The sequence below is a fragment of the Lepisma saccharinum genome, chromosome 15, assembly GCF_977018435.1.
Source record: "Lepisma saccharinum chromosome 15, izLepSacc3.1, whole genome shotgun sequence".
Taxonomy (NCBI): domain Eukaryota; kingdom Metazoa; phylum Arthropoda; class Insecta; order Zygentoma; family Lepismatidae; genus Lepisma; species Lepisma saccharinum.
In genome coordinates, this window is record NC_139243.1 from 72422601 (window position 1) to 72437657 (window position 15057).

At 37.7% G+C, this 15057-nt stretch overlaps 1 protein-coding gene across 2 annotated transcripts in view; it reads right to left on the minus strand.

Moving 5' to 3' along the window:
• The window catches only part of LOC145999741 (uncharacterized), a 39931-nt gene that overhangs the window by 20247 nt on the left and 4627 nt on the right, over positions 1-15057 (minus strand). For both annotated transcript variants that reach the window (XM_083137026.1, XM_083137025.1), the window contains exons 2-3: positions 10544-10706; positions 571-1163 (exon numbers count right to left, since the gene is read on the minus strand). In XM_083137026.1, coding sequence (XP_082993152.1) covers positions 571-1163; positions 10544-10624 — 674 coding nt within the window. In that variant the 5' untranslated portion in view covers positions 10625-10706. The remainder of the gene's footprint in view (positions 1-570; positions 1164-10543; positions 10707-15057) is intronic.

Genomic DNA, 15057 nt, shown 5'->3' on the forward strand with positions numbered 1-15057 from the left:
ACCTTTACCCACCAGGGTTTCCCCCAGGTACCCATGTTATTCGACACTGGGTAATCACCAGGGCCGCTTCCATCCTTAGAAAAGTTCCCGGATTTGAACCGGCCAGGGATCGAACCCAGGACCTTTAGCATGGTAGTCAGACACGTTACCGACTGAGCCACTGCGGCCATCGCAGGCTGACAACCAAAAAAGTATATGTAGTCCCCCCTTTCAAAAATCCTGGACACGCCACTGTATACATTGCTTGATCCCACAAAAAAAGGGGGGGCATCAAATGGCAGGAAATTTCAATGGACTATGAATTCCAAACTAGAGTGATTATTCCAAATATAAAAATAAAAAATATGGGTTCTTATATATATATATCTAACAATATCATGTAACAAATTTCATCCTAATCTGACAAGGTGGGGTGGACACTCATGGACAATCTTATATGTAACCCTGCAGCACTGGTGGCACAATACAGAACTTACGTGAATCATAACTCGTAAGTAATAAGGTCCAATCTTGAACCTTAGTGCTCTCATGCTCATTTTCAATCCATGTACTAAAATTTCCTTCACCTACCTTTCTGTAGGCTCTGCCACTTCACTTTCCACTTGGTCAGGATTCTCTACACTATACTTCATGTCTTTATCTTCATTTAAAATTAATTCACCATTGTCACCATCTTCAGCTGGCATTTTTTCAACAAATTGTCTGTGATCACATGGATAAAATCCTTCACTTTTAGGAACATTTTGTCCACTACGAACTTCCGGAGTTTTGCCTTCAAAGTGTATCCAACTATCACCACTCACACTTTCCACTTTACAAACTGACATTTCTTTCATGTACTCACTAGATAGTTTGATGTCAAGAGAAGCAGCTTGTATGCACTGATTAGATGGTTTGATGTCAACAGAAGCATCCTCTATGCACTTGTTAGATGGTTTGATGTCAACAGAGATATCAACATCAGGAGGCTCCTCGAATGATTCTGTTTCAGTCTTGACACACGACTCATCCGGAAGCCACACATTCTCCAGAGATGTTTGTTCACAAAATAATGGATCAGCACGTTCTGTTCCAGACTCAATGCGCACTTCCACAGAAGAGAAACCCATATCAGACATTGGAGCAGCCAAATTTTCTTGACTATCATGAGACCAGCACCACTTCTGAAATACAATCACAAGGAGGGTGCATTAAAATCACGATTTTTATTTAAAAATATTTAATCAGATTTTCTTTAAGTCACAGTTTACAAGTGTCATCATTTCACATTGCTATCGAGACTGCTTGGATTACAAAGCTAGCTGCATAAAACAATTGTTTTCAATTTCAGCATGTGTATTTAGTTAGATTTTAAACTACAGGGTGGTTCAATAAGTCACTTAACACTCTCAGTACAAGGCCACTGCAGCATGGAACGTGAAAATGGCGATGACCAATCGTTGCCTGGCCAAGGGGGGACCACATTGACGTCACCCAGGTGGTCGGCAGCCATCTTGATTTCAACTTCAGAAATTTAAATGGGAAGGGGTTCGTGCGACATCAAAATGGGCTAGAATTTCACCAGGAAAACAACTGTGAGATTTGTTTTCACCTAACTTTAATTGTTGCAGAGTTAACAATACCACAAAGTTATGGCTCAATAAGTTACTTAACACCCCCAGTACAAGGCCACTGCGGCATGGAACATGAAAATGGCGATGTCCAATCATTGCCTGGCCAAGGGGAAACCACATTGACGTCACCCGCATGGTCGGCAGCCATCTTGATGTCCGCCATCTTGAATCAACTTCAGAAATTTAAATGGGAAGGGGGTCGTGCGACATATCAAAATGGGCTAGAATTTCACCAGGAAAACAACTGAGACATTTGTTTTCACCTAAGACATTTGTTTTCACCTAACTTTAATTGTTGCAGAATTAACAATACCACAAAGTTATGGCTCAATAAGTCACTTAACACCTACAGTACAAGGCCACTGCACCATGGAACGTGAAAATGGTGACTTTTACAAAAGGAAACAACATTCAATTAAATATTTCATGGCCCATATGTTAGTCAAAAAGTAAATGCAATGTTTTTCTTTTCTTCCATAGGTTGGCTGTACAGCTTTCTGCGCTTGCAAGCCGATAGATAGTATCGTTGTCTTCGTCTGTGGCAGGTTACAGCGTATCACTTCAGTTCGCTCTGATGTGTTGCCAAATAAATGTCGGCTGCGCCACTGTCCATGTACACCACAGAAGAACAGTGTTCTGTAATCCGTTTTTTTGTGGTCTGAAGGTGTACCAGGAGCTGAAATCCATAGAAGACTTTCAGCACAATACGGTGACAATGTTTTACCACTGCGAAGTGTTTACCAGTGGATTGAAAAGTTCAAAAGCGGTTGAACAAGTGTGAAGGACGAGGAAAGAGCAGGTCATCCAGCCACACCCACTACTGATGACAACATTGAGCAAGTCCATGAGCTGGTTCTGAATAACCGACGAGTGACTGTTGATGAAGTGGCAAACCATATGCATGTTAGTCATGGTTCTGCATATGAAATTATTATCCATAACAGGCTCAACTTTCATAAAGTCTGCGCAAGATGGGTCCCTAAAGAACTCACTGACGAGAACAAGCGAAATCATGTGAGAATCTGTCAGCAATTATTGGACAGACATGCCAACGAAGGTGAAGCCTTTTTGAAAGAAATCATCACTGGAGATGAAACATGGATCCATCACTTTGAACCTGAGAGCAAACGCCAGAGCATGGAATGGAAACACCCTGAATCTCCAGTGAAAAAAAAAGTCAAGCGTCAACACTCTGCAGGAAAAGTGATGCTCACACTTTTCTGGGACTCAGAAGGGGTAATTATGGAACATTATGTTGAAAAGGGGACAACAATAAACAGTGAACGATACAGTGATATGCTTTCGAACAATTTGAAGCCTGCAATTCGAAGCAAACTACGAGGTCGATTGTTGGAAGGCATTCTTTTGTTGCATGACAACATGCGTCCCCATACCGCCGCCAACACCGCTCAAACTCTTCAGAATCTGGGCTTTGAGGTGTTAGAGCATCGTGCATACAGTCCCGATCTCGTCCCGTTGGATTACCATCTGTTCGGTCCACTTAAGGATGCTTTAAGAGGCCGTCGATTCGACACAGACCAACAGGTGAAGGAAGCGGTGCATACGTGGCTTGCTGCTCAACCGAAAACCTTTTTTTCTCAGGGTATCGGAAAGCTTGTGGAACGTTGGAACAAGTGTATTGAAGTGCAGGGGGACTATGTTGGAAAATGATATCACTGTAAGTTTTCTATTTTTGCTGTGAAAAATAAAAAAAAATGATTGCATTTACTTTTTGACTGACCTAATGGTAATAATATTATCCAGTTTCTCCTCAAGTACTTGACACAGTGCCACAAAGTAAAGATGCTTTTGAGTCATTGTACTTTGTAAATAGTTCTTGAGCCAATGCAATGAACAAACTAACAAGAAAAATATAGCATAAAAGCAAGCACACTAGTCTTTCTGCTTTTCTTAAATACAAGAAGTGGGTATTTGCTACTAGGCTATAGCCAGTGACGTGCACTGAGGAGTAGCTAGTCTAGCAGAGATAGATCAATCAATCTCACAGAGATAGATCAATCAATCTCACAACTCTAATTATTATCAATTCACAATATTTATTGTCTTGTTGAAGCCCCAGTCCATATGCAACACTGTTTTTCACGTGCTTCTCGCAATCTGCAGACAAGGCTGCCCTAGCTGACTGTTCCTCCGCCTCACCAGTTCCAGGTAGAAACAGCCGACGGAAGGGAAAGGGAACATTCCAGCCTCTATCTCCCATGCCCCCCGCTGCAATGGCTTAAAGGTCATGGTTTCAAGTGCTCCAGTCTATCTCCTATAGGAACAGGTAGGGGATTGGTTTCCTTTTGATTTCATTGTAAATCCTCTAAATAACTCGGGGAAAAAAAAATCTGCAGTACTTATGTTCTCTGTATTTACACCACAACTTTTAAACATTGTACAATGCGTATGTATAATATGGAATGTAGTTTTATTATTTATGAAATGGGAACATATTATGTGCAGACAAAAATGTTATGCTTTCTTTCTTTTTTTTTTTTCAAATATGGAAAATATAATAATTAAATAACTCTCTCTCTCTCTCTCTCTTTAGTAGTGTTTTACTTAAATGTACTACTCTCTTGGCTTCCAATTAAAACAATTGGGTAAGCTAAACAGTCAATAAATAAACATTCTTATTGTTGTTTGTTTGGTTTATTTTACTTCGCTTTCCGACACATTTGGTTATTGCAAAAATGAGGATGAGTGATATATGATGGAATTGATTTAGGGATCTCACAAAGAACAATCCATATTGTTCATATGTGTTGTACTCTGCAGTGAATAATGAACTAATGTGGAATGAAAAATTTATTCCAGAACTCAAAAAGCCAAATGAATATTATCGAAGAAACTACAAAAAGCTGTTTGTCCCCTTTTATATATTAACTTCTTGCCACCTCCCATCACTTCTTCTAACTGTATAGATTTAATCGCAATAAGTAGCTAATGTACTTATGGAAGTCATGAGGGCAATCATAAACAGAGATCTCTCGATTCCTGATTTCACAGTGACCTGCAGATGCGCTGGGAGGAAATTACTTTTTAATTTATTTTTAGCGTTGCTCTTCCATCACTTTACCTAACACTTTAAACTGTAGGTCCAGTCCCAATTAGGATTTCTGTGCATAATGTGGATTTAAAACACCAAATCAACCAACCATGGTAGAGTGGTTATCACAGTGTGCTATGAAACCAGGCGTTCCGGATTTGAACCTCGACCTGGGCATGGGTGTTCTTTGCATGTGTCCCTACACCAATTTTATCGTATAATCTTCACGATTAACCAAATGTGACAAAAAAATCGATGCTAAGTAACAAAAATCAAATCATTGATTGATTGATTTGGTTAATTTTGTTTTGCTTTCCTGCTACTTTTGGCTAATCACGAAGATGATAAGATAAATTTGATGAAGGGACATACACAAAGAACACCCATGGCCAAGCTAGGATCTCTGGCATACTATAGTCCATTTTTTTCCACTACGAAGTGAATGTAAACAAAAGCACGTGTTCTAGACAAAGCCAGTGCAGCCCTATTGGTGGATTCTGGCAGTAGTCCCTCCGCAGACCTTTTGCACCTTGATAGATAGTTCATTCAATGCCGTCTTGAAACTACAGTAATACAGAATTGTATGCTGTTCAAAGCATTTACTAGCCTTATCCTTGCTTATGAATTCATAACCATTCTTTAGTAAAGCACCTACGGTGACATTGACTCATTCAAATTAACAAAATTCCCGCTACTTGTCCGTCACCCTGTGTTGTGCAGTGTTGCAAATTCACAATATTAAGTAAAGTCTATAATCTTGAAACACCGGACTAGACAGAATCAGAAAACATGATTAAGACTGACAGTGACTGACATGGGAATCTCTAGATTATACACGTGTTGATGCATATACCACAAACACGCACACACTACTTTCAACTTCATGCATTTTATCTAGAATGGTAAAACCAACACACTGCAAAAGATTGTAGGGAAACCTTTGAGAAAGCCAAAGTGCTTGGTGCAAATACAACCAGTGATGCTTAAAATCGTACAGACTGTTACTTTAGCATTTATTAAATGATCCACCTACGCTTCCTTTCCTTTACTTCCCACATAAAATATGGTCAGATATCAGGAACCTGAATTCTCCCAGCTTGTCAAAGAAAAATGCCAGATGCATACACTGGCAACTGCTTCCAAGAAGGAATTTGTAGAGGGCAGGGACACAAGCTTTTGGCATAAGAGATGGGCAAACTGTGCCATTCAGTGTTGCTACCCAACCTTTATAGAAACATCGTTACAATTCGGGAATATTACAAAGCTGTTATCGTATCTAATTGCTATATAGCCAACTTTGCAACTACAAAATTTTATTAATGTTCCAACACGGGTGTACGTAATAAGACCTTCACATTTCTTGTATCTAATTCATAAGGGAAAAAATAACATAGATGGAGACACTACTTTTCGTGGTCAAGAATCTTCTGAAACACTGTTACCCTCAAGCACACGGCTATTTATAGCTTTCCTCACCTCGACCCTGCAAAACCTGCCCTCCTCTCTATTGCCGTGTGGTGGTTTTCGAGATTTTGCGTAGTGTTTTTAGGTTGTAAGTATCATTGAATGTTGATGTGGATTCAACAGCAAGTGTTACAAAACATCTACATTTGAAACCTTGAACAAGTGGAGATACCAAAATTGTGGTGAATCCAGAGTATTGTGTTGATCGTTAACTTCTGAACAGGTGTCTTAAAAGCAAGAATTTATACGGTCTGCAAGGAAATTCAGCCGAACAAAAACACGGAGGGCACATTTTAGCCGATTTTGTACTTGCTGCCGTCAGCAGGAAAGTGGCTGTTTTTTTTTCATGGATGTGAGTTTGTCTACGCTCGTTAAATTATTCCATGAATTATTTATTTTACTTCGCATTTCTGCCACTCTTGGCTAATCGCGAGGATGAGTATGAGTGATGATATGGTGAAATTGATGAAATAACACCCACAAAGAACATCCATGCCCAGGCCAAGATTCAAACTTGGGACTCCTGGCGTCGTAGCATGCAGTGATACCCACTCCACTACAATGGCCAGCTGTGTGAATTCATCTTATATTGTATATTACCACTGACAAGAACTGACATCGTTGGTAAGTGTTTACCTCTATTTTATTATATTTTTTCATCTCTCGTATTTACAACAGTGTTCATTTTAGAAACTAATATTTGCACATTTTTAAAAGTCACTCTAGTTTCGAAACGTTGTGGAAAATACTGACACTGAAGCTAACACGTGTGCTGGGAGGAAGGGGCAAGTGCTGGCGAATGGAAAGTGGGCACCGCGCGCATTAATACAAATTTCGGTAACTTATTGGCCACACCTACTTCGTTTTAAAGTTGGAAACAGTATAGTCAAATCAAATTGTTTTTGATCCTCGAAAGGAGGTGGGAGTTACGTGTACTGTTTTTAGAAGCCATTGCTCATTTTACAATCTTCTCTTGTCTTTGACTTGTTCTTTTTAGGAATACAAAGCGATAAAGGGGGGGGGGGGAGTCTACGACCCACACCAACCTGCCCTTGGGCGACTCACTGATTGCTACCCCAAGTATCAACGTCACCACACGTCACTGGCTATAGCCTAAGGGTCGCTAGTCCAGGAAGTTTATAATTAACATGGTTGATGAGATCTAACAAACAAAGTAAGTTTTATAGGTAGATATTCGGTTTGTTTGTTTGAGGAAATCGCAACGTAATGTAAATTTTGTTTAAGTAGATATAAGAGTTTGCAAACAAAGTTACTACTCACATTTTTGGATTTCTTCTTGAAATAGTCAAAAAGTGTTCCAGTTTTTCTTTTTTCCATGCTCCTCTCAACTCGGAGCTCAACAACATCCAACCACCACAATTCACTGCTATGTACTGAATGAAGATGATCAATTTGTTTTCTCATTCCTTTCATTTGTCTCTTTCGAATGCAAACAATCGAAACCAAAACCTTCCAAATTTTGGCACCTCAGAAGTTCATAAGGTGACGTAAACGATACATCAACAGATGCCGACAATGAAAGTTAAAAGTAGCTTACATTCATGTGAAAAACCTACCTATTTTTCGATGGACTGACTTACTCAAGAACATGAGGACTATAGTATTCCCATGCTTCTTTCTCTATTCTTGTACCTAATCATAATATACAATGCTTATTCCTTTATTAACTGTGTATTTGGAAATAGAAATACTGAGAGTAAAACACCACATTCAGAACAGAATTCTGCATAATTTCAAACATAGTTCTAAAATAATTTATGAAATTTCCATCACATAAATAATATTTTGTTACAAAATTAAATTGTGTTGAGTTATACATTGGGCCCTTTACAGGGTGTACCAACAGAGAACTGGGGGGAGGCCCCCCGGTTTCGGTGTCCCTGGGTCCCACGAAGTGTAATATTCTTCAAGGTGGGTCCTCGATTGGAAAAGGTTGAGAACCACTGCTCTAGTGGATACAGAGGCAAAGAAAATTGGCTAATTTAACTGCAGAAACAAGAATATGGACTAGATGTAGCACCCCTTTTGTATGTCAATTGTGACATGCCTATGATAAAAGTTCCCTGTGCATATTGCACTGTGCCATTAAGCCACATTTAGGGGATGTGGGGGTAGGGCACCAGACATTCTCGATCTTTGACACTTTAAACATGATGTGATCAGCAACCATTCTCCAGCCACCTCTACTCCCAGGACCTATTTATTTGAGGCTGGGTGAAACCCAGAGGTGCTTTGTGTATGCACAAGACCAGAAAATTTCTTACCTCAGATCACCCAACCAAGGAATCAATCCTGGATCTCCCTTGTGGCAGTCAGATGTCCTATCTACTAGACTACGACAGCACCAAACATGCACTATGGTTTCTACAAAAACATGGATGGGCAGAGACGTGAATAGACAGGCAGAATACTTGAAATAATACATAAGACAGTCAGCATGTTCCAATGGAGCAATCTAATATAACAGTGGTTAATAATTTTTTGGCTAATTTTGTCCATGCTGTATCCCATTATTTCATGGTGCTCCAAGTCAGAAAATGCAAAACAGTAATTGCCCTTACAGTGAAACTTAGAATAAATATTCCTCAGGGTGCAGTAGCTAAAGAGCTTAAAATGTTGGGAGAAAAAATAAGATCGAGGAACTTAAAAATGGGGTTCCACTGTGTGTTATCTGATTTTGTTGTGTAAAATATACAAATTAGTTATGGAAGATCTACTGGGACTGTTTATTAAAATATAAAATGCAGTGTTTCCATCCGGAATATTGTAAAAAAACTAAATTTGTCCTACAAATTAGCCTTTCAATAAGCCAACCCATTATGAATGTGCGACTTACTCACAACAGCAATATAACACGTATTTTTTAAATATTTAAAAAAATATTCAAAAATTTTTTTTTTAAAAAAAATGGTAAAAATGAGTATGTTATTTACACAACAACATTTCGAGAATTTACTGTTCTCTTCTTCAAGTCCAAAACTTCGACTACGAAAAACTTTCCATAGCCACGTCAGGATATTTTAAAAACCAAGAATAAGGATGTGGGTTTGATATGGGTTAGACAGGAATTTAAAAACTATGCCTAAAACTGATGTTGCCTACATATTCTGTTACAAATTAAAAGTCCCTGAAGTTAAAAGACCATTTCCTCCTAAAACACATATTTTTACATTGAACAATTTAAAATATCTTGACATGGCTATGGAAAGTTTTTCGTAGTCAAAGTTTTGGACCTGAAGAAGAGAACAGTAGATTCTCGTAACGTTGTTGTGTAAATAACATACTCACAAAATAATTTTTATGTGTCTTTTGAATATTTTTTAAATATTTTAAAAATATGTGTTATATTAGCCTTTCATCCTCCTCATTGTACAAAGTTCCTGATAAACGCTCACGTTAGAAAACTGAAAAGTTGAATGTGGTGTTTTTATTACCCACTCTAGGTGTGGTCTTAATTATCATTATTTTATTATCAACAATGTATGGTAAAATATCATGAATTTAAATTTTTCTTTTAAGCATGGCAATATCTTGTTCTAGTTACATATATTCCATTCCTCATGTATTTTGAAAGAGTTTTACAATGAAGTCCACGCCACACACACATATGAAAATACAACAGAATAGAGTAGAATGAAATACAATTTTATTCACATGAACCCTGATCCTTACATATTCCTTTCACAGTGGTTCTTCAAGAAGTAAACACAATTTCATTATTAGTAACAGCAGGTGCAAAAATAATACTTTCTATACCTTAGAAATACATCTATTACCACACCAAGAGCAAATAAGATTCGATGGTAAGGATGTCCAATCGACCCTTCTGAATAGAAATATGCATCATACATCGTTGGAAAGAGTAGGAACCAAGGATTCCAGAAATGTATGATTTAAGGTGAGGAAACAATTGGAAGTGTAAAAATTTCATAAAAATTGCCCCCTCCCCCTGACCTACGCCCCCTACCACTACCGCGGCCCAGCCTTTCTCTAAAGATATCCTTTAAAGGCATGTTAGAACCTGCGCAACAAAGAAATACAAATTAAAACAAGATTTAAGAAAAGTTCAATCCAAGTGAAAATTCGTATATATATCTACACTGAAAACTAAAGTTCGACCTGGCAATAAAGTGTGTTTAAAACTAACATGGATTAGGTTAAAGAAAACAATCTATGGTGAGTAATGTAGTAGTAAATTTTTTAATCTTTCATAGAAGTGTAACTGCAAATTGAGAAATGAATAGTGGCAAATCGTAGTGTGAAATACATACCATTAGCGAACATCTCTTTCTTTTACTTTCAAATGGTAAAACACAAGGGTCGACTGTGCAGTCTAGCCGATTAGACTATTTGTTAGTATTACAAAATATTCAAGTAAAAAAATTAATTTTACCTCAAATCCTGTCTCCCCTCTCTGCTTCTCTTCTGCAGATGACGGGTATTCATTGAGAAGGTTACCCAATTCAGAAGACATGTTACGGAAGTCATGTAAGATTCTCTGGCATGTCTATGCATGGATAGCACACAAACTTTGGCAAACTGTCATCCTCTGAAACCTAGAATGAAGAAAACTGAAGTCATAAGTAGGATAGGGTTGGGACATGGATATTTAGACACTGGGTAGTATTGGGTAAATACTGGATATTTATTAAAACTTTAGTCACCTACCAAGAGCCTCCATAGCTCAGCTCATAGAGCATCTGGCTATCACTAGGAAGACCTAGGCTCATTTCACGGCAGGAGATCTGCACAAGGAAATTTTCCAGTCATTCCATTTCTGCATGGCTCCGAAGATCACCCAGTCTCATATAAATGGGTACCTGGGGGCAATCCTGGAGGGTAAAGGCATCCAGGCAGGAAACTGATCGCCATCACAACTTTGGCCACAATCAAGAATATGTGGAGCTTTATACCTCCCCATCACCCCATGTGCATTTCTCTATTTTAGTTATGTACCTCAAAAGTAGATAATTATTACAAATTAAATGTTCCCATTTATATTTTGTACTGAGACAAAAATATAAACATTCCTCTTAGCAATTGCTACAGTTGAACATCTGCATTCCCTACCAAACTTGTAAAAACTTGTTGTACACTGTATTCTTAAATTATACAAAGCTTTGTATATTTCTATTCCTATTATATTTTGGTCATTCCCGTATTATATATTGCATGTCCTCACTTTCCTAGATACATTCACATCTCTTACTCAGTATGGCCACTACTAGACCATGATAAAATTCAAGTATAATTCCTGGTTTAAGGTGAACTTTCCAAAAATTCAAGGGTATACAAATTACCACCTCTCAACTCCCCAAACAAATATAAAGGGTCTGTGTCTGTGATTACAATGTATACACAAAATACTAATTCAATTAAATGGCATACATACACACACATCTATCTCTACTTATTTAATTTCAGGTGTGGAGTGGTTTACATTTGCCATTTCACTAGTTCATGCTCGAAATACATACATCTACAAACACAAGTCACAAATGTTAGGAATACATTAATGTACAAAAATAATTGTTAATTGTATAAGAATTTCAAATCCAAATTTTAATTGTTTGAAATTAATTTGTTGTACTTCCAGTGGTACTCTAAAATTTGGTAGTGTGTGCTGTAGGTCAATATTTTAAATATTGTTAAAATGACACTTCATTAAATTGTAAGTGAGTGTGGCGTGCATCCAAGACTGATTGCAGGTTAATATACAATATTATACTCTTGAAAATAAAAAGATGAAGCATTTTCAAGCTCATAAAAGTTTCAAGCAATGAGGGAGCATTTTTCTTATGTGATCAAATTCATCAGTGACATAGTTGAGATGTTTAAAACTCTTGGACCAACAGAATGAAGACTGTATGATAGAACAGGGTGTAATGAACATTACATTGTGATTCTTTGTTATTTAGTTAAAATATAGTATTTGTGCGTTTTCAATTTGGCAAACATTTATGATGCCATAGATAACTAGTGTCAGATAGAAAATAAACTAACCTTGATGTGCCAGGACCTGGCAACATTTAAGAAACTAATAGATGTATCAACAAGCAAGGAATACCATAGAAACTAAAAAATATAGTGGAAAAAGATGTCTTGAAAAATTGCAATATGTGACTTAAAGTTCATTTAATTGCTGTTAAGTGTGAGTTTCCAAGAATAAACCTTGAATAAAAGTGAAACAGTGAGTTTTGTTTTCCTTGTAATTGATAAGAGTCTTGTGACAACGACATGTGGAGCGACGGGTAAATTCCTGAACTTAGTGAAAGGTACATATGTTTGAAGATTTTTCTGCAGCACCCAAGTCAGAATGTAAGCCTATCTAGCACTTGCTATGCTCAGTTAGTGTAGTTATGTTGCTTGCCTTATGTTAAAAAATAAACACATATATCAAATTCACAAACATTTTACATGTAAAAAGTACAGTAACTGTTCGATGTCTGCCGAACAGATTTCTTCATTTTTACAGAAGAAACTACTTACGGAAATCACTTTCTGTAGCATTGTTAAAGTTCGTGAAGGTGTTTTCTCTCATCGTGTAATCTGTTTGAGTGCAAATTATTATTATTATTATTATTCTTTTTTTTTTTTTTTTTTTTGAGAAATATCTCTCCAACATGCAATTGCCGTTCCTTTCATTTGCTTCCTCTACCTGAATCGGATGTTGCGTGCGTTTGATGATGTAACCCCGTCACTGTTTCCAACCACGCAGTGGTTTTGCAAGAAGATGACGTGTCCTTCCTGACATTCTTACGACCCCCAATTTTAACTATGATTTCCTAACGTAACCTAACCTTACCATGCATGGTGCTATCTGTGAACGTTTTTTGGGACTATCCGTGAATGGGTTGTGGGGCTACCCATGCAAGAAGATGACATTACTACGACCACAAATTTTAACTGTTTGCCTAACCTAACCTTACCGTGCATGGTTCATGGGGCTACCGGTGCACAGTAGCATGGGCAACATAGTAGGTATGTTAAAAATGACGAAATAAACGAGTGAGAAGTGTTCGTCAGAGATCGAAAAGGTACTAAAAGTACTAAATAAGCACATATCTGGAAGCGTCATTTCAGTGAAAATATTGGAACATTTCGCGGCACCCCTGTAAGGTATCCATGGTGGCCCACCCCACCGTGAAGCACACTTGGGGAACCACTGTGATAGAACATTTTTGAAAAGCTGCACAAATTCATTCTCATGTGTACCAACAGTGTTTCATATGCTATCCAATTTTTGTACATATATGTGCAGTCAATTTGCAACCAGGTGAGTAGTGAAACTTTTAGTTTGGTTTTGTTTACATGGTTAATACAGGTTCCATTTCTGAATCAGAGGTATCAAATGTACACTATATAATTACATGTAAAATTACACTAAATGTAGACAGGAATGGGATTTTTGGGAGTCATCCTAGCTATACCCCTGTTTTGGACGTAATACCGAATTTGTGAAATAGTAAGATGGAATGTAGTTTCTCTTTCCCCCTGCTGAACTTTCGTCAATTATTTGCAAATTGTTATAAGAGGCTCGAAGGAAGAATTGTGCTCAAAGACAGATCAAGAAGTGATCAGGTGTTTAAAGCATTTAGGGGCATTAATTATTCGGTACTAGTTAGATATAGCGAAAACACAATTAACTCGTTTATATTGAAATTAATTTCATTTGTACTTACCTCATATGCATAGCGAAACATTTTTCAACGTGGGATTACGTTTTTTTCATTGAAAAAAAAAACACGTTATTTTTAACATTACAAGTATTTATTGGTCATTGCTAATTGGCAGTCAAATCTTGACTCACGTTGTCTATCGTCAGCTGATATTCAGTGTTACCAAACTTATGAACCGATAAATGCCGCACAACCTATTCACAAAAGGTTTTTAAGCAAAAATTCATCCACAAACCATTCACGGAAGGTTAGGTTAGGTTAGGCAAACATAGAAAATTAAATTGGAAAAAAAAAATGCTCACACGTCATCTTGTAAAACTACCGCGCGGTTGCTACACTGACAGGGGGTTACGTAATCGAACGCACAGAACATTTGTTTCACATAGACGACGGTAATGGTGGCACGAGCTATCGTGCAACAGAGATACATGAATGTGGAAAATTACATTATTTACCAGCCGAATAAGTTGCACGAATGGAAAAAACACTATTCCCAGCTTCCAAAAGTCCACAGGAACTCAATTCCGTAAGTACTTTTCCTTCTTTTCTCCTGTAAATTTGAAGAAATGCATTTTCGCTATATCTAACTGTTACCAATTATTCTACTGCTATGAGACCTAAAGGTGATCCACCTAATCTAACAATGAAAGGATTTCAGAATATTTTATTAATTCCAAGAGCCCTAAACCTGACCTGACTAACATAACAACAAAAACATTTAGGAGTGAAATAATACTCCTTCACATCTTACACACGTGAAAGAAGATGGTAGCAGAAGTCTGTAACTAAGACAATAGTAAATGAATGACTACTTGCAAACAATGAGATAGAAGTGCATGGGAGGGAAATATTGTTCTCCAGAAAACATGCAGGAAGTAGTCACGAAACCTCTGACGTATGATATGTGTTAACAGACATAATTAGAAATCAAACCACGCAAAATATCACAGCGGTCTAGTCGGTAAGGACCATCCCCCATGATGGGAGTGATTAGCACATCGTGCTACAATGCCAGGGGTCCCGGCTTTGAATCCAGGCTGGGCATGAATGTTTGTGAGTGTCCATTCATCAATTTCATAATATTATCACTCATCCTCTTCTTCGGAAATTAGCCAAAAATGGCACAAAAAGCAAAAAAGCAAAGCACTCACACTAGTCGGTAGGGCATTTGACATTACAAGTTGTCTATCGGCCGAACACCTCGCACTCATTTATTTCGTCACTTCTT